Raw genomic sequence first — 21,470 nt, 5'->3', positions numbered from 1 at the left:
ACACTGTGAAATCCAATCCCTCCGAAATACATTCCGGATGTACAAAGTTAATTATCCAAGAGATATTGGTGGTTTTGAAAGTTATAATCGAAACTCTTTTGCCGGTACGTACTTTGTTTAAGTGTCTCTACTGGTCAAAGCTGAAATTTTCGTCGAGTATTTTTAGAATATCTAATGGTCGTCTTTCAACCACGAACCAGCGATCCCGGGTCTATCTATTTTCGGCACCTGTTTGCGTATGAATGTTCATATTTTCATTGCAATAATTTTCCAACAAACGAGGAAAACGAGAAAAATACGTTCGGTTTATAGAAAATGAAACCGAAACTTTCAGCGACTAGAATTATCCCAGAATTTAAGCACACAACGCTTTGACATCTTGACAAATACAGATACTGTTCACAAATTTAGAAATTAACGATAAATACGCGCATTACTGTAGAAGATCAGATGAATTTAGTTTCTTGTACAATTTATGAGGTCCTAAAACTTCAATCTTCCATAACAATTATGTTTACATCGATATATATGAAAAGTAAAAAAAAAAAAAAAAAAAAAAAAAAAAAAAAAAGGATAAAAATGTTCACGCGGTGTACTTTTGCACATTCGGATATCAAATAATATTACAATCAATATCAACTTACATCTGCATATCTTTAACCTTGACAACTTTTCCAAAGGTACCCTCGCCCAGGGTGGCCAGTACTTTATCTGTAAATTAAAAGGGCGGATAAGTATTGAGCAAAAACGGACCGATCACTTTTGGAATATGTCGAGACGGTTTCTAAGTATCCAAAAATAGGCATGTTCTCGCTCACCACAAGATTAGCCATTCCTACTCAAAAAAAACTATTTAGTACCGTAAAATGCAACGTAGATAATGACAAAAAAAAAAAAAAAAAAACATAAAAAAAGGTCAGCGTTGACCCGAAAAAATAAAGATATGGTCCAAATGAACAACGCAGTAAGTGAATAACTAATTAACAGATAGTAGAAGACAACAAAAAGAAGCTAGGAATATAGCAGAAAAAAAAAATCAAAATTATTTACCAAATTCAATAGTGAATAAGAATGAAGTACAAGAATTAGAAGCGAACAGTTTCGTATGCTATTAGACTTGTACTAGGATAGCGACACTTCCAAAAGCGATGGGCCAGGTACAGCGATTATGTTTCCGGGTAGACCTAAAAACTCCTTTCATTCCGATATCGTATGACTTTGATACGAGATTCGTATCCTTTGATTAAAAATATCATTTCCTTTCTCTACTTTCTCCAATATCAGAGTTGAACAATCTACAAATTAAAATATACTCGAAACAAACAAACGAAAAATTCATTAACCACAAAATAAATTTTTCCATTCGCTTCCAACGAACAAATAAACACATCGTAACTTAATGAGAGATATTTTTTTATTAATGCAATTAATAGTTATTTTTATTCGGAATGAATAAAATTTCTTTATCGTGATTGAAAACAATAAAATGATCAACAGGTTTTACGTATTCAAATAAATCGTTACTGTTTTACAAAAAAGATTGTTATAAAATTTGTTTCCTCGTCATTTTTAAGAAAGATTGTCAATACACGAGATATTGGAGCATATCCATATTTCATACACGTATATATTGTTGAAAGGAAATTCAATTTTTCTGTTACAGATGTAACGCAGCACCATACATATATATACAGTGATCAGTGTTCAGTACTCAGTTGACTCAACGATCCGTTCTCAGGAGAGAGAGAGAGAGAGAGAGAGAGAGAGACAAAGAGAGAGAGAGAGAGAGAGAGAGAGAGAGAGAGAGAGAGAGAGAGAGAGAGAGCGAAATTCGAATAGAAAAAAAACAAAATAAATTCATCAAAAATTTGTAGCGATTATAAAGAATCTCGACCGAAACGTATTATAAAATTTTTGTGTTTGCAAACTTTCAGCGTGTACATAAACGTATGGCGCTACGAAAAATGTTAGTATATAACATCCTCTTTTTTTTTTTTTATTTTCAGCGATATTGTACAACTGCATCTGTAAAAGGAACGTTAAAATATGACACGTATATGACAATAAGAGCGAAATCGAAGACGCGGGTGCCGATGAAACGTAGCATATGTATGGGAATGAAAAAAAAAAAAAAAAAAAAAAAAAATTTATCCAAGAAGAAAGATTATAGTTTACGTGTGAACAGAGAATTCGACAAGAAAAGAAAATAAATAAATAAATCAAAGAAATGCGAAACTCTATAAGGAGAGAAAAAAAAAAAAATAAATAAATAAATAAATAAAAAATGCCTTTTGAACTATTGTAAACAGAATGAAAGATAATTAAAAACGTGCCCGTGTCGCGAGAAACACGTTCACGCCTATAAAATTGAGGTACTTTACGGCTTGACAGTATAATAGCTAATTTTCATATCTCGCAGCGATTATTTCTCATAATTTCTATTCTTTTTCAATGTATATATACATATTGTCAAGTTTCGTTTTTACTTTTACATTCTCTCGCACTATTTTCAGATCGTAATGTCTCAATCAGCATCATCTACATAGGCAATTAGCAATACTGTTGCTACCGTACCGGACCCCCGTACTCTCATTATCAAGATAATATACATATATATACATATATATATACATGTATATATATATTTGTTCATTTTTGGTTTTTGCCTTAAAATCTACTACAATGAGTGTATTCACGTATTCACGAACATCTATTTGCCAGGATGTCGCCGGATCGGTAAACAAGATGGCCATCTTCGTCATCCTCGACGGAGGGCGGTCGAGGGCTCTATAGACGGGGACGTAGAAGTAGCGTGGTAGCGCACAACACAACGACGACGACGAGGACGAAGAAGAGCGAGGACGAAGAAGCGGAGGTAGAAGAAGGTTTTTTCCCCACCGCGGATATGTCGTTTTATTCCAAGAAAAACGGTTCCGGTCCAGGTCAAACGGATCCCCAAATTATCCACATTCGTCGATTCCATTTTTTCAAATGATTCGTCCACGTCCCATGTTCCATAACCGCATCGACACATCCGTGCGCGACCACCAATGTAAACCAACACAACACGACACAACGAATGCAATCGTATCCCCGTTAGAGGAACGTGATCACAAAACGCAACGTGTCACACGAGTGTCATCGTCAACGGTTCACGTTTTTTTTTTATTTTTTTATTTTTTTTTTAAACCCGTGACGTGTCACAAACATGCGACAAGTGCGTAACGTTCACGTTGTTGCATATAGAGTACGTGTGTGGTGGCACAATGAAAAGGTACGCAGCCGAACGGACGGAAAGATGAACGGATGGACGTGCGTGCAGGTTTCACAGGGGATGGCCGAAGACGATGGGTATTTTTACGTGTTCCAGCCGTCATCATCGTCATCATCATCGTCATCATCATCATCATCATCATCATCATCATCATCATCGTCGTCAATTATCCATATCATCGTCATCATCAATTATCCGTATCGTCATCGTCATCATCATCATCATCATCGTTACCACCATAATCCAGTTGATTGACCATTCGTCATCATCATCATCATCGTCATCGTCATCATCATCATCATCATTATCATCATCATCATCATCATCATCATCATCGTCATCATCATCATCATCATCGCGTCAAAGGGCAGCCCACCATTCCAATACAACGGAGATGTAACCCAACAATCAGACAAAGAAGGGGAGAGGGCAAAATGGTTTGCCAAGTCAGAAACTTGTTCGGGTACGTATATTTTGTTACCATAATTACCATCGGCACAAAATTTTTTTTTTTTTTTTTACAATAGGCAAACAATTGGAAGAAAAAAATTGTACTCTGTTTTTCTGTTATTTTTTTTTTTGCAAATGCAATTCATATATGTATATGTAAGCAATTCTATACATTATTATGTATGTATATGTGTACATATGTACACGTATATATACATATTGTAATGTGTGTGTGTGTGTATATATATATATGTAAATATATACCGTTATAATAACAAGTAGTAATCAGTAATCGTAATAATCATATATGTATATATGTATGTATGTGAATCAATCATCTCGTGTTGTAATGTGAAAATATGAAATATCATTATGTCGTGGGAGGGGGAGGGGGGGAATGAATTGATGAAGGAACAAACGTATGTCATGAAACAATAATGATAATAACAACCAATTGTTACGCAACGCTGAATGTAATCTGTACATAATAAAGTATTATATATAGATAGATATATATATATATATATATATATATATATATGCATATGTATACCACCGCGTTAGTACATATTCTATACTCCGTATAAACATGTCCTTGACTTTGACGCATATATACACATACACACACACATATATATACATACAAAAATTTTTATAACGTGCAATAAAACATACGCTATACAGAGATTTGGGACAGACTGCTGAAGCATGGTCGATTAATTAATTTCATCACGCGCGTACAAATTCCGATTATCCGCGATCCGGAAACTTCGGGGCAATTTTTCTTCCAACATTCGTTTTAGATTGGTCACGATTGTATGACAACGTGAATAGAAAAAAAAAAAAAATATATATGTATACATATATCTAAAAACAAAAAGGACTGTTCAATCTTCCGTTTACACTCGCGTCAATCACACGCAGTAATCGATGATTTACATACGTGAATTGTAGTGTCGGTATAATCTTTTCAATAAATTGACTGAAATTCGTATTATTCTTTATCCGGTGATATTCTGAATGTATATACATATATATATATATTGTAACTGCTCTTGATCCATCTGTACTCATTTTTATGTGGAAAAAAAAAGTTTATTTTTCTTAAAGTTTAAGCATAATTATCGTCAATACGCAGCGCAAGACACAAGTCAAATGAAAACTTGCACTCTAAATGAAGAATCGGATAAAGCGTTAGGAAACAAATCGGGTAAACCCAAATGAAATCCATCTCCAACGCTTGTAAACCGGTTGAAAATTTATCTATACGTTATATACAAGGAATTAACGAATGGAGACAGAAGTACAATGCATCTGGAAAGTGAGATAAAAAAAGGCAGTGGAGCTTAAAAAAAAAAAAATCTTTTTTTCTCTGTTCCACTAGAAACTAATATGTGAAATTTTGAATTGTTGCTGAGCTAAAATCAAAAATATTTCACGGTGAATTTAATGGTACAAATTATTGTGTACCTGTGTATAACGTATTCGATATTTAAAGAAGGATTTAACGATGGATTTATTATGTTTGCTCTGGGAACTGACACGACCGAATGGCGAGCGCGTTTTAAAACATAAACTTATGAAAAAATTTTGTGATCGATGATATATGCACTGGAGCGAATCATCCATATCACGTGAATAATTTTAATTTTATTTATTCTTGAAGGAAAGATACCAATTGTGTCGAAATAAAATGCTGAACGATAAGAATAACTTGGATTTTTGTGATGATGAATTCTTGAAAACGATGTTGCGAGTTATCTGAAAAAACAAATAACGGCCACCGTGCGTATAGAATCGTCAGCACGTATAAAAGAATCGTTATAAAATTATTCCAAGTTTCATTCAAAGTCTATAAATATCCTGCTGTAATAGACGAAAACTTGTGTCCAACACTGCGAAATTGTCTATTCCATACATTAAACATCTATTAATATGTACACAAAAGGAAAATGCAAATACGAGCGCATTTTAAGTATATTATTATTGTTGTTGTTGTTGTTGTTATTATAGAAAGGCTACGATATCGTTATATATACGGTATAAATTAATAACTCTCACAGCAAACGCAGGCAGGCGTGGTAGGCGGAATGTTCGTTACAGGTGGTTAGTTTGATTTAGAAGAAAAGTCTTTTTCTGCAGTTTCGTGGTTTATTTTTATTTTTTTTTCTTTTCTTTGTTTTTCGAATTTCCAAACTAATCCATAAATATCGACGTATTCGTGTGCAAAAACTGTAAAGATTGTGAAAAAAAAAAAAAGGTTACGAATAATTTGTTCTCAATTAATAGTTTTAGTTTCCGTTTGTTTTACAAAAACAACGAGAGGGCGAGAGGCTGGTCGGCGAACTCGCGTGCATAAATAATAATAGAATGAAAAAGAAAAAGAAAAAAAAAAAAGAAAAAAAAAACGAAAAGAATAATCAAACAAAATTTAAAATTAAAACCCAAACAAATCGTCCGCGCGGCAGACGACAACTTACAGTCGTCGCGAGTAAATCGGCGCCCGTAAACGCGGCCCCCCGATGATATTTCGAAGCGATTAAATCGGCGGTGCTAATCTGTTTCTGCTGATGTTGCTGCTGTTGCTGTCGTGGCGATAGCAATTTCGTTTGTTCTTTATTATCATTATTGTGAACAAAAGAAGCGGCGTCTTCCACCGCGGCGGCGTTATTGTTAACAGGAACATCGTCAAGAGCGGCATACTTCATGATCAAGCTTTGAATTTCCTTGCGTTTGGCCTCGCGTTCGGAAACTGCCTGATCGGCAGCCGCCGTTGCAGCCTCGTCGATAAAAGCGGTCGGCGTACGGTCGGGATCGACGTTCTCAAAAATCTCCCTACGCTCGATGGATCTCGGATCGATTTCCACGGGTCTGAGCTGCGGCCGATGAGCGGCGGTCGTAGCGGTCGCCTTGCACGAGTCGCTGCGACCCGTCCGATGAGGTCGAGCCTTGCGTGACGAGGGACGCGAGTCGGCGTGACCGCTTTTGTGCCTGCCGTAACGCCTGAATGACTCGGAGGAGAGAAGAGACGACCGTCGATCGGTTGCCGACCGGTGAAAGCCCGGCGTCTTTTCGCGATTTACGGATAGGGGGGTGGACGCTACGTAGGGATATGCTTTCTCAGCCAGAAGTACGCTGCGAGCTACGCAGCTCGGTGTTACGGGGGTCGGCGAGGACGGTTCGAGCGTTTTGTCGTCCCGTCGGTAACTGCCGTCGCGACGGTAGTAACTGTGGTCGCGATCCAATCGATGGGAGTAGCTGTCGTCCCGCTTTCTCGAACCGTAACGCTCAAGTACCGACGAGTACTTGTCCTCAAGGCGGGTACGCGTGCTGCCCAAAACCGACGACGAAGAGGACGATTTGCGGTCGACGTTGCTCGACGATAAGGTGTTCGAGGGACCTCGGACGCGGGTTGTCAAACGCTGGAGTAAACTTGAGCAGGAATCGCTGAGCAGCTGAGTGACGCTAGTCGTCGACGAACGTGAGTAACGATTGCGTCGCGTTGATCCTTGACGACCTGGGCCACCGGCGGTCGTCGAGGACGTGGATGACATAGCGGAGTCGAGGCGAGTATCCGGTTATTTATTTATTTATTTATTTTTTTAACAAGAGTCACTCCGTCTCTTCTTTAATATTTTCCTTCCGGCCACTTTACCAGCGTTTCGCTTATCGGTCCTTTCCTTGGTCGGCACACTTGTGTGTCTCAAGGTTACTTCAGGGTCACTTCAAAGAGTTATCGTCACCGACAGCAACTTTTCAACTCGACACTTCAACTTCACCCCGCACGTGTGACTCTCGATTTTTATTCAATGTTGCTGCTGCTGACGATGCTGCTGCCGCTGCTGCCGCTGCTACTGATGACGATGATGTCGACGATGACGATACTTTCGAGGTTACGAGCACCGAATGAATAAGAATGGGAACACGAAGAAGAAGAAGAAGAAGAAGAAGAAGAATAAGAAGAGAAAGAAGAATAAGGCTATCTGGCCCCGAGCCACGATAACGAGGCGATGCTGCTTCGGCGGCGATAGCTTAGGTAGGTGTTTCTCAATTTTACCGATTCAGAAGTGTGCACGTTGTACGAATGAAATAACAGTGCATGCTGCACGCACCCTCATTATCGAAATACGGTGGTGATGATCCACCGCGCAAGACCTCGGTCATCGTTGTGTAACGACGTTGTCATTCTTCATCTTATTCTTATTCTTCTTCGTCTTGGTCTCCTTCTTCTTCCTTCTTTCCTCTTACTCGACGAAGAGAGCAAGAAAATATAAAAGAAACGACCGCGATGCGAGGTGAACGCGATTCAGTTTAAAAGACACCACAAATTTAGAAAATAATAGAAAAAAGAAAAAAACTAAAAAAAAAAAACAAAAACCAAGAAACCAATAAAATACGAAAAATATAACCGTCCAACTTATGTCGAGGAACGAAACGGGAGAGACAGAGAGAAAGAGAGAGAGAGAGAGAAAAACAGAACGAGAATCTAGAGGCGCGCGCGCGCGATAAGGATGAGAATTGCCGGGGGTAAAAAAACGACCGGAGTAGGCGAGTGAGTGGATGATGAGGAGGTTTCGCGTGTTGTCGTCCCGCGAGAGAGATGCACTGAAGATACAACCTAGTCGACGTGTCTCGACCCGAACCGCCCCGCCAAATACTCTGTGGTACTAAAAATACCGGCCAGCCAGGAGGAGAATTGCTTCCAACCAAACAACGCGTCGTCCTCTAGGCAGCACTGTAGTCGACGAGGAAGGCCGCCACCTCCACCTCCACCACTGCCATCGTCACCGTCGCCGTCGCCGTCGCCGACGGTCGTGGTACTGGGATTACGTAAATTATACTTGCCGACTTATTTTAAAACCTTTTTCCCCACCTTCGTTTCTTTTATTTCACTCGAATTTTATTTATTCGCCAGAATCGTACGGCAGAAAGAAATCGGTTTCAAACTTTAACAACTTTTTTTTTTGCAATCGATCGCGTGGTTTTCTTTTTTTTTTCTTCTTCTTTTTTTCGCCAAGGTTTAAATCGATGACGTTTTTTTATTACAAATTCGCCGTTATGACTGAATTAACGCAGATAAGACGTAACGTCGTTCGGGTTTATTTTTTCTCTATATCAAATGATGGAAAAAAGAATTCCGACTCTTCTCTGAGAATATCAAATTTTTTTTTTTCACATTTTCACCTATTTCAGAAATATCAGTTTCACCGCAAATTCTATCCCTCAAAGTAGATATAACGAATATCAACTAGCGGGGTTATTTTTACAAACTCTTCGCGTATACCAAGAGACTGACGTATTGCTATCAGCTTCACGCATTGCAGAAGTAAGTATTGCCCTGATTCATTGCTTGAGTTGGAAAAATATCATGACGTCGAATTTTCGGTTCAATTATTCTAGTCACATTGTTGTACGATGTTTCACATCATTATTTGTACAGCTATTTTGTGTGTAAATACGAAAATTATACGAACCGAAATTCGAAGGCTGAAATATTTTTCGTAGTCCTTCAGTGTCTGGTTCGAAACTTGACGTGACATAATCGCCTATTTTTTACATCGATGATATACTGATTAAATATGTAGAAAACATTCTATTTTCATTTTTACAACTTGGTGAATGACAGCGCAGAACTACAGAAAAAAAAAAAAAAAATAAACGTTTGGATGCAGTTCAAAAAATCGAAAAGTTTCAGCCGATTTTGAAATAAAAATTTATAATCGATCGTAAGAATCGCTGCGACAATTTATAACATTTTGACACGAAGCTAGAATAGCAATCAATGAAAAAGGTTGGCAAACGAATCTCGATTCATTCCGATTACATGTATAAATAATCGTGATAAACTAATACAGCGTTAAAAAATTTGTAATCATCTATCAAGCAGCTGTTAACAAATTCTATATAGAAGCGTGAACATATTAGGCATGTACGCAATAAGATTAATTAAATTCACGTACGAAATTTAACGGACCGTCGTTATTGATATTCTTTGCATCGTTATATAACCGATGAAACCCTGCTGCACATATTACTTGGATTTAACTAACAACACACACTAGACAAAGACTGACGTGCGTAACTACTGACGAAAAATCCAATCATTATCACTGTAACTGCGACTTCGGATACGTATATTGATGCATGTGATGCGGTATAAGCCGCCGGGTTCAAAGTTCGTGAAAATTGATAAGAATATCCAATGTGACTCGAAAAATATGGTTGGAACTGTACACAATAATACAATTATTTCCGACAAATTTTAACTCAACTTCAATCGTTCCACCAACCAACCCTGCGAGTTTAAATTCGTATTGTTTGACGTGTAAACTTTTTGTCTATTCGTCTCTTAATTACACCTATACTTCGCAAATACTGCATTTGCATTGATATAAAAAATCCAAAAAATTTGCGTCCGTGAAAATTGAAAACTTTACGTTACGTGGCGAGAAAATGGCGGAGGATGTTTCCATTAAAAAAAAAAAAAAAAAAAACATTCCGGCGATAACTGAGAAACAGAAAACAAGAAGGAAGGTGGCCGGTATCCAGTTTTTCAAGTAACGACAAGCGCGAGTATAATAATAAATTCACGTCTCCTACATGCGACATAAATCATTTTCGCATAACGATTCGCGCGCAATTGGCGCTAGTTGACGATTTTGTTGATTGAAATTGATTTATTTATAGGCACGAAGAGCGTACGACGTATGGCATTACCACCACACCACAAGCAGCAACAGCAGCAAGGTCATGGATAGTTTCCGCGGTCTGTATGCGATTAAGTATATAAGTACAGAGAAACTTTCTCTCTCTCTCTTTCACTCCAAAAGCGAATAAACATCTTAAATCCATCTTTTCTATCTATCTACCAATCTACTTGTCTATCTATTTATATATTCATTTATCCGTTCGTCCAACTGTCTATCTATCATATATAAATCTATACGTCTATCTGTTTACCTGTTTATCTGACACTGTCTATCTATCCGTCTGCCTATCGTATCTCTAATTTCTTAAAATGGTATCATACACGAAAGAAAAACAGAAATTCAATCCCCATTAAATTGATACGTATAATAAAATAATACTGTGTATCAACTCACATAACGGAATTTTAGATAATCTGTGCGAAAAAATAGATCTGCAGATATGTTAACGACGGTTTTTAGAACCCTCGAGATATGCGCGGTTGTTCCCAAAGCGACGGCAAACATTTCACAGACTGAAATAATCGTGCAAAATTGCCGGATAGATGAAAATAAGGATGTTCTTATCCTTTGAATATCACTGGTTCACTTTCATTCTTATTCAATCGTATCGAATGATATTCAACAGTCGTACACAACGCGAATAAAGTTCGGATTAATATTTGCAGAGGCATGGACTCGCCGTGCCTCCGCAGCAGAGGCATCGCCTGCAACTGAATAATCTACAATTTCTAGTTTAAAAAATACATTATTATCATTATCTTTAACGTTATCGTATACAGTTTACGCTTTCGTTACACCTCGTCGTTATCGTATTATATATTTAGAGCGGCGGATTATACGTGGAAAAAAAAGCCTGTTGCATTTAAACGCGCGGCGATAACTATATGGACCAAATTTGTTTTTTTTTTATTCTTTCAGTAAATAATCACGTCGATTACGGTATTTGACCATTTTTTTCCCCCACGATACCGATAAGGGAAAATGTTTTTTGAGCTTCCGTCCCTGGAAATAATCTCATCTTTCTAGACGTTGACGTTTTTATCGGATTTTAATATAAAATTTAAATATATTTTTTAAATCGGATTTAAATATAAAATACACTCTGTTTATATCGAACCGTACGGTGTAGTCGAGTTTGGGTATTTTGTTGTTATTGTTGTTATAAAAATGAAGACCTTTTAGGTCTGGCATAAGAACGCAGATCACTCGAGATCCAAATGAGGTATCGCAATGAAATTTATGAGGTATTTGCGACCTCCGTAATTTTTACTTGGACTATAATTGGAAGGAGAGAAGAATAGGCGGAAATCAGTAAAAAGTTCGCACAACAGCGAAATTTATAAGCCAAGTTAGTAAGAGCTTGACGAATATGGCATGAAAATTTTAAAGCTACCGACACGACGTAGTTAAATTTCTACTTCTCCTATTTTACAAATTTGAAGAAAAATTCACTATTAATTAAACTATATAAGTGTATCAAAAATTTGATTATACATATATGTAGATCACACGAATTAAATCGATTAATATACATATCGCGGATGCATAAACAAAATTTCGTTCATTGCGATCGATATTTCCGTAAAAAGAAGAGAAAAGAAATCCAAAAAAAAAAAAAAAACAGAAAGAAAGCAACAAAAATTTGCCTATTTATTTTCATTACTTTTGCGGATGCGTACGATATGTTCGTTTTTAAAATATTACTTGTAAATTACACTCGCGGATATTTATATCAGATGAAAGACAGATTAGTAAAGTATCAATATAAGCGGTCGGTCGAAGTTGATAAGCAACTCTACGTAACGCATGCAAAATTCTATGTAGCGGCAAAAACTTTGCTCAAATTTCGCGAAATATTTCTTTCATCTCAGAGAATCATTTTCGACAGTACAAATACAACTGGAATTTTAAGATTCAAAACATCCTGCGTTCAAAGTCTTTAAAACAAGTGAATTTTTTTAACGATAATCACTTCAGATGCTTTCAACTCATAGGTTATTGTTATTTTGTTATTCTTATTATTATTAGACCTTCTCCGAATTATTTCCAACTATCCAAGCAAGTTACGAAACCGTGGAAAAAATGCGTCCGCAAAATCAGTTCGATTCCCACAGCTCATGGATATATATATATATATGTTATATTTGTTTATATAATTCAATGTAAGATGGATTAAAAGAAAATAAATTCCGACTTGTATTTCAATAAGATACAGGGCTTGATATTAAGTTACTTAATAATAAAAACCTCAATCTACTTGAAAATCGTATTCGATCAAATTTGTACGTCATCGGTTTGATATTTAAATAAAATTTCACCCCGTACAACATAAAATTTGGCAACACTTCGAGACTATTAACTGACGCGTATTCTTAAAGTACGAGTAACATCCGAAGTTTCGATTGAAACTTTGTTCCGTAAATTATATAAAAGAGAGAAGTCTTGTTTTTTAATCCCATTTCCCAGAGCCGAATTCCATTCGTTTATTTATTTACACGATGATGTTGAATAGAGTCGGTGTCGACGATAACCTAGCCTAACCTAACCTAACTCAACCTAATATAAATTTTCCATCGACTTTACATGTCCGAAGCATACGAATAATTTCGAAACCGTTGGAAGATTAACTGTCAGCCTTCGCACTGTTCGCCTCTGATTTTTCTTTATCTTTTTTTCGTTTTTTATTTTCTTAGGAACGATCCCATTGGAATTCACCCTTCTATAAATATACACCGGAGTGTTAAATCGGAATCTAGCTAAGGCGAAGAAGCACATCGAAAGCTTTAATGCGTAGTAACGCAACTCGCAATCAGGCGTTTCAATTCCTTGGATTTTAGACCTTTTAACGTGAAACCAACAACGATACGATGACAAAATTCAACAAGTTGAAACTTTTAAATGTATCGGAAAGGAAAAGAAAAAAAAAAAAAAAAAACAATTTCAGCATTACATGCAGAAAATATTGCAAACAAAATTGCATATTTAAACGGTAAAATGAAGAGCAGCAAAATTTCTCATTTGTGGTATGAACGTTTTTTTTTCTTTTTTTTTTTATTTTCTCATTTTTAGATAAATACGACAATTTCGTTTTGGTTGGTTTAAAAAACAATATCGAAACAGCACATCGTTTAACAAATCGATAAATTCTAATAGCAATTATTTTGCCTATTTCTCCGGTTATTGAAGAACATAAAGTTAATAAAAAAAAAAAACAAAAAAAAAACACTCAAATTTCTACCGAACAGGAAAAAGAAAAGAAAAATAAAAACTGTGTAAAAGCTGAATAAAAAATACACGACGTTCGCGTGATAAGAGTAGCTGAAAAAAAAAAAAAAAAAGAAAAAACCGACGACGTTAATCACGACATTGTTAACAACTGTCAAACTCGTGGGCGCGGTTGTTCCGAGTATTGAATTTGAAACTCGCGACAAAGATAAAATAAACAAATAACTTGTGTATAAAAATAAGAAATAAAAATAAAAATAAAAATAAAAACAAAATTGCCTGCGTGAACAAAAACCACTGTATCCATTTCAATATTAGTACACCTCTGTAACGATTATATCAAACCAACACTTTGTGCAACTGTTATTACACAAGACACAACATACGCGTGTAGGTACGGATGGAGAGCGCAAAATTAAACGGACAAAAAAAGAAGAAAAAAAAAAAAGAAAAAAAAAAGAAAAAAAAAAGATCAAGATTTTACGAACGAACCTAATTCACAAAATGCACAAAGGCGTGTTTTATTAGTCAGAGCGAGCGCTACCTCGGACGTAGAGTTTTCGGATTCGGGTGTAACGTCGATTCGGTTCGTTTCGATATCAATGTTGTCCGATGTCCGTACATCGTGCTCGTTGCCGATAATCGGTGGCTGCTGACAAGTTTGCGGCAACCTCCAGCCTGCCACCCAGCTAGTGTCAGCAGCAGCAGCAGCAGCAACAGCTGACGGTGACTGTGACGGCCACCACGAAGATTGTTGTTGACGATTCGGCATCGTCGACGAGGCACCGATATTCGAGGGCGGTGTTCCCTGGCCCATCAGAGCCCATCTCGCCTCCAAATTGGCCATGTTTTCGACAAAGATTTAATCCCTCTCCCGTCCCACAACTCCTTCAAATTCTTCCCTCAACAATACAGTCGAACCCTTCACAAATATTTCCTCCCGACTTCTCGCAGCGAATTAAAAAATTAACCGTCATCGATCGATTCGTGTTTTTCAACTTTTTCTTTTTTTTTTTTTTCTTTAAATCAACACATTCCGTATCACCACCGTCGTTTATTATCGCGCGATACGATCATCGAAACAAGCAAAAAATTAATCGAGTTCGTCCGTTAACCGCGATTTTGTTCGCGGTAAGCTTTACACTTCTTTATATATTTATATTTGTTTTCTCGTTTATTTACTTTCTTTTTTACAATTTTTTTTATTTTCATTATTTTTCGTTAAATCAATCAATCAATCAATCAATTAATTGATTTATTTATGCCATTTTCCCTCGTTTCTTTCCACCCGTCTTTCCTTCTTTCTTTCTTCGTTCGAATTTATCTCCGCACGCGCCCGGCCGACGTTACAATGATATCGCTGACTCGAGTAACGATAATTATTAACTCCCGCCGAAGCAGCGTTGTTTGTTAGTCAAAAGTTAAGGTTCGCCGTCTCGTTGCAGGGCTGCTGGTGTGGTCAACCTCCGGCGAGCCGGCTGGCCGGTAAGATCTTGGTCGACGTTGCTCCGGCCATCTGGCACAAGCTCGCACTGAACGCTGCAAAACGCGGCTGACGAGTTTCATCGAAAATAGCCACCGTTCAGAAATAGATACGAAGAAAGAACGAACCATCGCCAACCAACAAGTCAGGACCACAAGCAGCATCGGCAACAACGCCGATGTTGGTGGAAATTGCACCTCCGGAAAATGACTTCTTTTTTTTTTTTTTTATTTTTCTAATTTTAGAAGAAAAAAAAAAATTAAAAAAAATTTCACACCATACCGATCGTTGATTCGCCGCGACGAAGAAGAAATCTCGTACGATTGACTTTTAAATCTAGGCGCCACTTTCGACGAACGCTACGGAATTTCTTTTTTCCCCCCCGTACTTAAAATTAGTTCGAGTAGGAGGTAGAAGAAGAAGAAGAAGGAGAAAGGAGAGAAAGACGTTTCCCATTAATCTGGAATTTCCGCTCGCAGTTGAAGCTTTACTCGATACGCCCAAGTATACCGGACCAATTTTCAATGCGAAGGGAAATCGATCGATGCTTTTCACACTTCGACAGTTATACAAAACAGAAACGCATGCAAGATGATAACTAATGTAAAACATACCATTCTTTATCTTGCTTCGTGTTGTTTGCAGTTTTAATAATACAAATATTTTCCAACTTGTGAGAACGTTTTTTTTTTTTTCAATTTTTTGTTTTTTCCTTTTCAGTCGAAGTTTTATTCCCGAAAACGGAGATCGTTGATCGCTTTTGCAAGTGGGGAAAATAAAAATTCAACTTTGTTGTAATTGTATTTCCGAAAAATAATATCCTTTCCGACGATGTAGAAAAATCATTTACCACAAGAATAACGAAACGTGAAACTTCGTCGAAAACCACCAGATTCTAAAGATCGTCAGCAGTTTACGAGAGTTACATGTTGAAATAAACAAACGAATATATTTGTAAATCATTCACTTCGTTGGCATAAAAAAAAAAATTCACTCGACTGCGTGTAGAAGTAGATTTTTGTTACGTTATCTTATTCGATAAACGAAAATTCGACGGTTTAAAAAAAATTCTACTAGATTCACCGAAATTACTATTTCAAAAGCAAATTTGACCGTCCAAAAATTTTCCACATACTATTAATACCACGTCAGTTAATCTCCTGTTTCGTTCAGGAGATTAAATATGAACTTTACTGAAAATATGGATTCGTTCCTCTTTACACGAAAATAATCGTTGATATAGCAGTTACGATTATAGTGAATTAATTGTGAAAACGATTTTCATAGGATTTTTCTTATTCTTGTTGTCACTTGCATAGATTAAAATAATTTTGTTTTTTTTTCTAAACGGTTACAACATGGCTAAATTTTCGTTTTCCCCCTTGCTCCAATTAGTCAAAGGTAAAATACTAACAACAACAACAATAATAATAATACTCGTGGATAAAAGGTGGAAAAAAAAAAAAAAAAAATATATCCACCGTAATTGTAACGACCTCATCCACCACGCATCCTGCAGCCTTTGAATTGTATCTTCTTTATCATTCCTTTAGTAAACTGACCAGCAAGTGTGCAAGTATCAAGAGCAGTAAGCGCGCATATACGTATATATACACACACCATTACACAATTATATATAATACAAAAAAAAAAAATAGCCTGATCGAAGTTTCCTTCGTTTTAATCGTGACGCGACCGTTACTGGTGTACGAAAGATAAGAGGGGTGAAAAAAAAAAAAAAAAAAAAAAAAACATCGCGAAATCTTCGATACATCGACACGACGATAATATAATTGACCCGCCACGCGAATCAAGGTGAATGGAAGGGAAAAAAAAAAGAAAAAAAAAAAAAAAACAAATGAACCACAACGACGAGGGGTGAAGGGGTGAAAAAAAAAAAACAGAGAGCATCGATGACGGGGGTTGTGTGGGGGCGTGGGGTGTGGGGGCGATGGGGCGGAGGAGTATAAAGAGACACGGATTTGAGACTGACCTGACTTCTGGACGAGGGTGACCTGTGGCGATGTCGAGATGGTTCGTGGCTCGGCGATGCGGATCCGTGATGACGATGGGCACGCGTCCGACGACTCGATCCACCCGGTGCATGATGGGCTCGCTCTCTGTGCTGCGTGTGCTGGGTATGCTGGGTATGCGGGGGATGCTGGGTGTTGTGCTGACGTCCGCTCGACGGCGAACGACGGTGACTCCGTTTGTAACGACGCCCGACGCTCGTTCCCCTCTCGTGCTGAGCCCGAGACCTCAGCACTCTCTCGTCACTGAAACGAGAGAAAGTTATAAATTTTTATTTTCTTTTCTTTTTTTCCCGGTACATCACGTTCCGATCGATCCATGTTCATTGAGAACGATAAATAATAAATGGATTTTCGTTGAGATAGATCGTTTTTCAAACTCGGTCAATCGGTTTTTTGGTTCTTAATCCCCTGAACGACGCAGTACAATATCAATTTGTGTGATTAATGGTATCAATTATTTTCATCGTCTTATTTACCGAGTGTATAATTGGTATAACAAGTTAAAGACGAATGAATATGTAGATTCAATAAAACTAGAAATTGTCGCAAAAAAAAAAAAAAAATAAATAAACACTTTTACGGTATTATAATACCACGTACCGAAATTACGAAACTTTAGTTTCAAATGCACCGTTTCACAAAAGTACGAAATGATCGATTAATCGGTTAATTATTACCCGACTCAATCGAGCCGTGTTTAATTATTTGTTTTTTTCGGATCCGATTAATCGATGCATCGATTATTTTTAGCTTATTGGTCGTCGCTGACGTTGATTAGGTAATTGAAAACTCCAATCGACGATAATAATAATTATATGAGTATCGGCAATCAATTTTCAAAATGACACTGAGACCTTCGCTGTATATTTGCGGGTATAAAGTGTTGAAAATGTGGCCGAATATACCTAACCGCTTTATACTGTAGGTGCCATTCTTCAATCATTACTATTGGAATTGTTTTCAATCAAGCTTGACGGTCGATCGAAACTTCATATTCGATTTTTTTTCCTGTCCCTCTCTTTTACTCATAACCGAAACTGTGACTTTGAAACAATTTACAATTCTTCGACCCAGGATAGATTTTACATTGACCTCGATGTTAAAAGTCGAATTACATTCTCAAACACGAATTCGAATGTACCTGTAAATTATTTTGCACCTTGGGTGACAGGGAAGAAAAGTGAAAAATATTGTAGGATTATTTTTCAAAGTTTCGTGCAAAGAAACTTTACTTCGTGAATTTCAGGTATATTATAGAAGAAAATAAAAAAGGAAACAAAAAAAAAAAAAAAAACCATAATTTTGCAGCATTTGGAATAAGCGTATCATTGAAGCGCAAAAATATTGCAATTGTGATTGAATTAGAAATTCAAGATTTAATTCTAGTTTGCCAAAACGCGTGTCAAAATTTATTATACGTTTATAAACTGTCTAAAAATTTTAATGGATATGTCAACGATTGCTACAGCCATCGTTAATAAAAAAAAATAAATAAAATAGTACCAAATCTATATTCGTACAGATTCTAGTAGCCGTAGTCTCGTTCCTGAAATTAAATAGCGTGTGATTATGTTTATAAGGGAGGATACAATGCCGGAGACAAATAACGCAGAAAATACAAAGTTACCAAGCCAAGTGGATAATAAACAAAAAGACCGGCGATATACCGATCAAGCGTGCAGCGTAGAAAGTTGTTGTAAAATTATAATAAACCACGTCGTGTCTGTAGAATGACGAATTTTCGGTAAGGAAACTCGCTAAAATAGCTCGGACATTTATATAAACCGCACCTATCTAAAATAAACTTGCACTATGTATAATTATACGTGCACGTGCCACGTAATCTTCGCTTCGAATACGTTCATTTTCATTTATAACTTCACTCGTGTCATGTGTAACGATATAACTGCACACGTCGGAACTCAAGATAATATATGTAGTTCCTTAATTTATCAATGCTTAGTTAGTGATAAATTACAACTGTAAATTACAATTAGAATCGAAATACCATAGAGATTAGAAGTGTGATTACAAAAATTATCGTTTTTCTTTTTTTCAACAATTGTGATTTTTTAATTGGAAAGAATTTCGATGCTAATTAGAATTAAATGCCATACTGATTGAATACAAATTACAGATTATTATTATCGTTTTTTTTTTTCAAGTGCATATTAGAATATCTAATTAGTGAATAAAATCGCGTCGTGTAATTTCTACATTTTGCTCATCTAGGAGTAGTTCCGAAAAATTTTCAACCACAAGTATTTTCATTCTACTTTTACTTGTTGCTGAATAACAAAAAAAAAAATCAAAGAGAAAATAAAACTTTCATAAAATCTATCGAAACTGTCCAACATTATTCACGTTCTATTTTTTCTTTCAATTTCTCGCCAATCTACGAAGTTGGCGGAGAAGGTGGGATATTTTATTGCGTTCACTAAACGAATAACAAATAATACTTTCGGAAGAAAAAAAAAAAAAAGAAAATGGCAAAATGTTATTACAATTTATAAAGATACAAGAATTTCTAAAATTTGTTATATTTCTGTTTAGTTTCTTTATACCGATTTGACGAATGTTTATCAATAGCCAAGGTAGGAAATTGCGATTCAAATTTCATCATTTTTTCTTTCCAAAAGTCAGCCTCAGGCCCGGACCTTCAATATCGGACTACATCCATACGGTGTAAAAGAGAGCTCGTAATTTGTATTATCGCGTTCGTAACGCCGACCGTGAAGCGAATCGTTTGACGCGGTTAAATAACGTCTAAAATTAACCATCCTTCCAAGGATTGAACGACCAACTCCATTCAAGTATACAGAATGGATATTAAACGGACGTATAATTCCAGCAGCTGTATAACTTGCAAGAGGTCTCCGCAGGGCCAACCTTGATGTGACTAATACCACGTGCCGAAGATCCATGGAACGTTATTTATAAAAAGTTATCTCAGCAACTTCGAAGCAGCGGAGCTGACCTTACAATTAGTCGTCAACGGGTTTAACCAAACTTTCAATTAGGGTCAAAGGACCTGTGAATCTGAGTATGTAAATTGAGTTAAACTCGACCGACGAGTTGATTGAGACCAACGCAAAACAACCACCGTGTTATATACCCAACGGAATCTCTCCAAGGTCGAAACGAAGAGGATCAACCTTTGATTCGGTTTATCAGCGACAGCGCAATACGTCAAAACGCTAAACAAACGATTAACCGATCGTAATTAATGTTTGTAATGATCTGGCACTGAAGATGGGAAAATAAATCCGGTGCCAAAAAGCTGCCGGATGAAATCGAAAGATACTTCAAGTATTCAACGTTAAAAGGATGCTTTGCAGTCAGTATTTACCGACTGAGTAAAATGTCCCTTATTTTCGCTGTTATCAGGCATAACATTGATGCGTAGACTTTGATAATAAATAGTCGGAACAAGTAACATTCAATTATACTAGACTTAGACTAAAGTGTAACCTTAAGCGACATCCGTGAGAAGTCAATGTCGAAAATCAAATCAAACCGAACATTGCAAGGTACGACAAATTATTCCCAACAGTCTAGAAATGTGAATCTGTAGTATTCTGTCGGACGGTTTCCTTCTTTACCATCCGACTCAGCTCATGATTCCAACATGAGTCAACCTGTTACCAATTCGCAACGTGTATGAAGTGATTATGAGTCACTCGCTTCCCAACTTTCCCCGTTCTCCTGATTCAAACGATATTCGGAAATGGCCCCCAAGTTATTTTTGATAGTTGTAATTCCACTCGCCGTGCATGTGTGTTTATAATACGTAATACAGCATTTGGCGCGTGATAGAAATCCCTCGGTAAATTCGAAAGACGGAAATTGGTGAAGTTAGATTTTGTCCAGGTTCATCTTTTCCAGAGATGTGCGGTGAAAATTGCGTTAAGACTATGCTCATCGATAAGGACGCAAGAACATGTGTACCCAGGTGAAATATCTAGGAAAAACGGGAAAAAAAACGAGGCACTACTATATATCCAAAGAAACGAAACGGCGTGAAAGTTGAAAAAGAAGAACGTGTGAACAGCGTTGCGATGTCAACTATTAGTGAGCTACGCAGTTTGTACCTTCTAAATAACTGTAAACCCAAGGGACTGTGATATACTGGTTGTCTACTGCGATCGAGAATTTAAATTCCAGGACTAAGTCAACGGCATGTTATGTACAATTGAAATTTCACTGTTTTCAATCAAAAATATATTATGTCAACTTTTCAGGATATATCAAAATTTGTCAGGACTCAATTGGCAATTTACAAAAAAATTTTTTTT

General features: G+C 36.8%; 1 protein-coding gene and 1 long non-coding RNA gene across 10 annotated transcripts in view; one reads left to right on the top strand and one right to left on the bottom strand.

The window, feature by feature from the left end:
- Nucleotides 1–21,470, bottom strand: part of LOC124186299 (serine/threonine-protein kinase Doa) — a 49,171-nt gene that overhangs the window by 4,929 nt on the left and 22,772 nt on the right. For 7 of the 9 annotated variants that reach the window (XM_046577988.1, XM_046578075.1, XM_046578240.1 and 4 more), the window contains 3 exons: nucleotides 17,136–17,418; nucleotides 2,709–2,787; nucleotides 645–711 (listed from right to left, as the gene is read on the bottom strand). In XM_046577988.1, the coding sequence (XP_046433944.1) occupies nucleotides 645–711; nucleotides 2,709–2,787; nucleotides 17,136–17,418 (429 nt within the window). Of the gene's footprint in view, nucleotides 1–644; nucleotides 712–2,708; nucleotides 2,788–6,204; nucleotides 7,650–14,203; nucleotides 15,199–17,135; nucleotides 17,419–21,470 lie in introns of those variants that run through there. The other 2 variants (XM_046578555.1, XM_046577906.1) reach the window with 2 other exon arrangements.
- Nucleotides 7,957–10,575, top strand: LOC124187929. Its single transcript, XR_006872200.1, has 2 exons — nucleotides 7,957–8,541; nucleotides 10,412–10,575. It is a non-coding gene; the product is annotated as an uncharacterized LOC124187929 (long non-coding RNA).

This window comes from Neodiprion fabricii, chromosome 1 (genome assembly GCF_021155785.1).
Source record: "Neodiprion fabricii isolate iyNeoFabr1 chromosome 1, iyNeoFabr1.1, whole genome shotgun sequence".
In the NCBI taxonomy this organism is placed as follows: Eukaryota; Metazoa; Arthropoda; class Insecta; order Hymenoptera; family Diprionidae; genus Neodiprion; species Neodiprion fabricii.
This window is presented reverse-complemented; position numbering and strand designations above follow the sequence as displayed.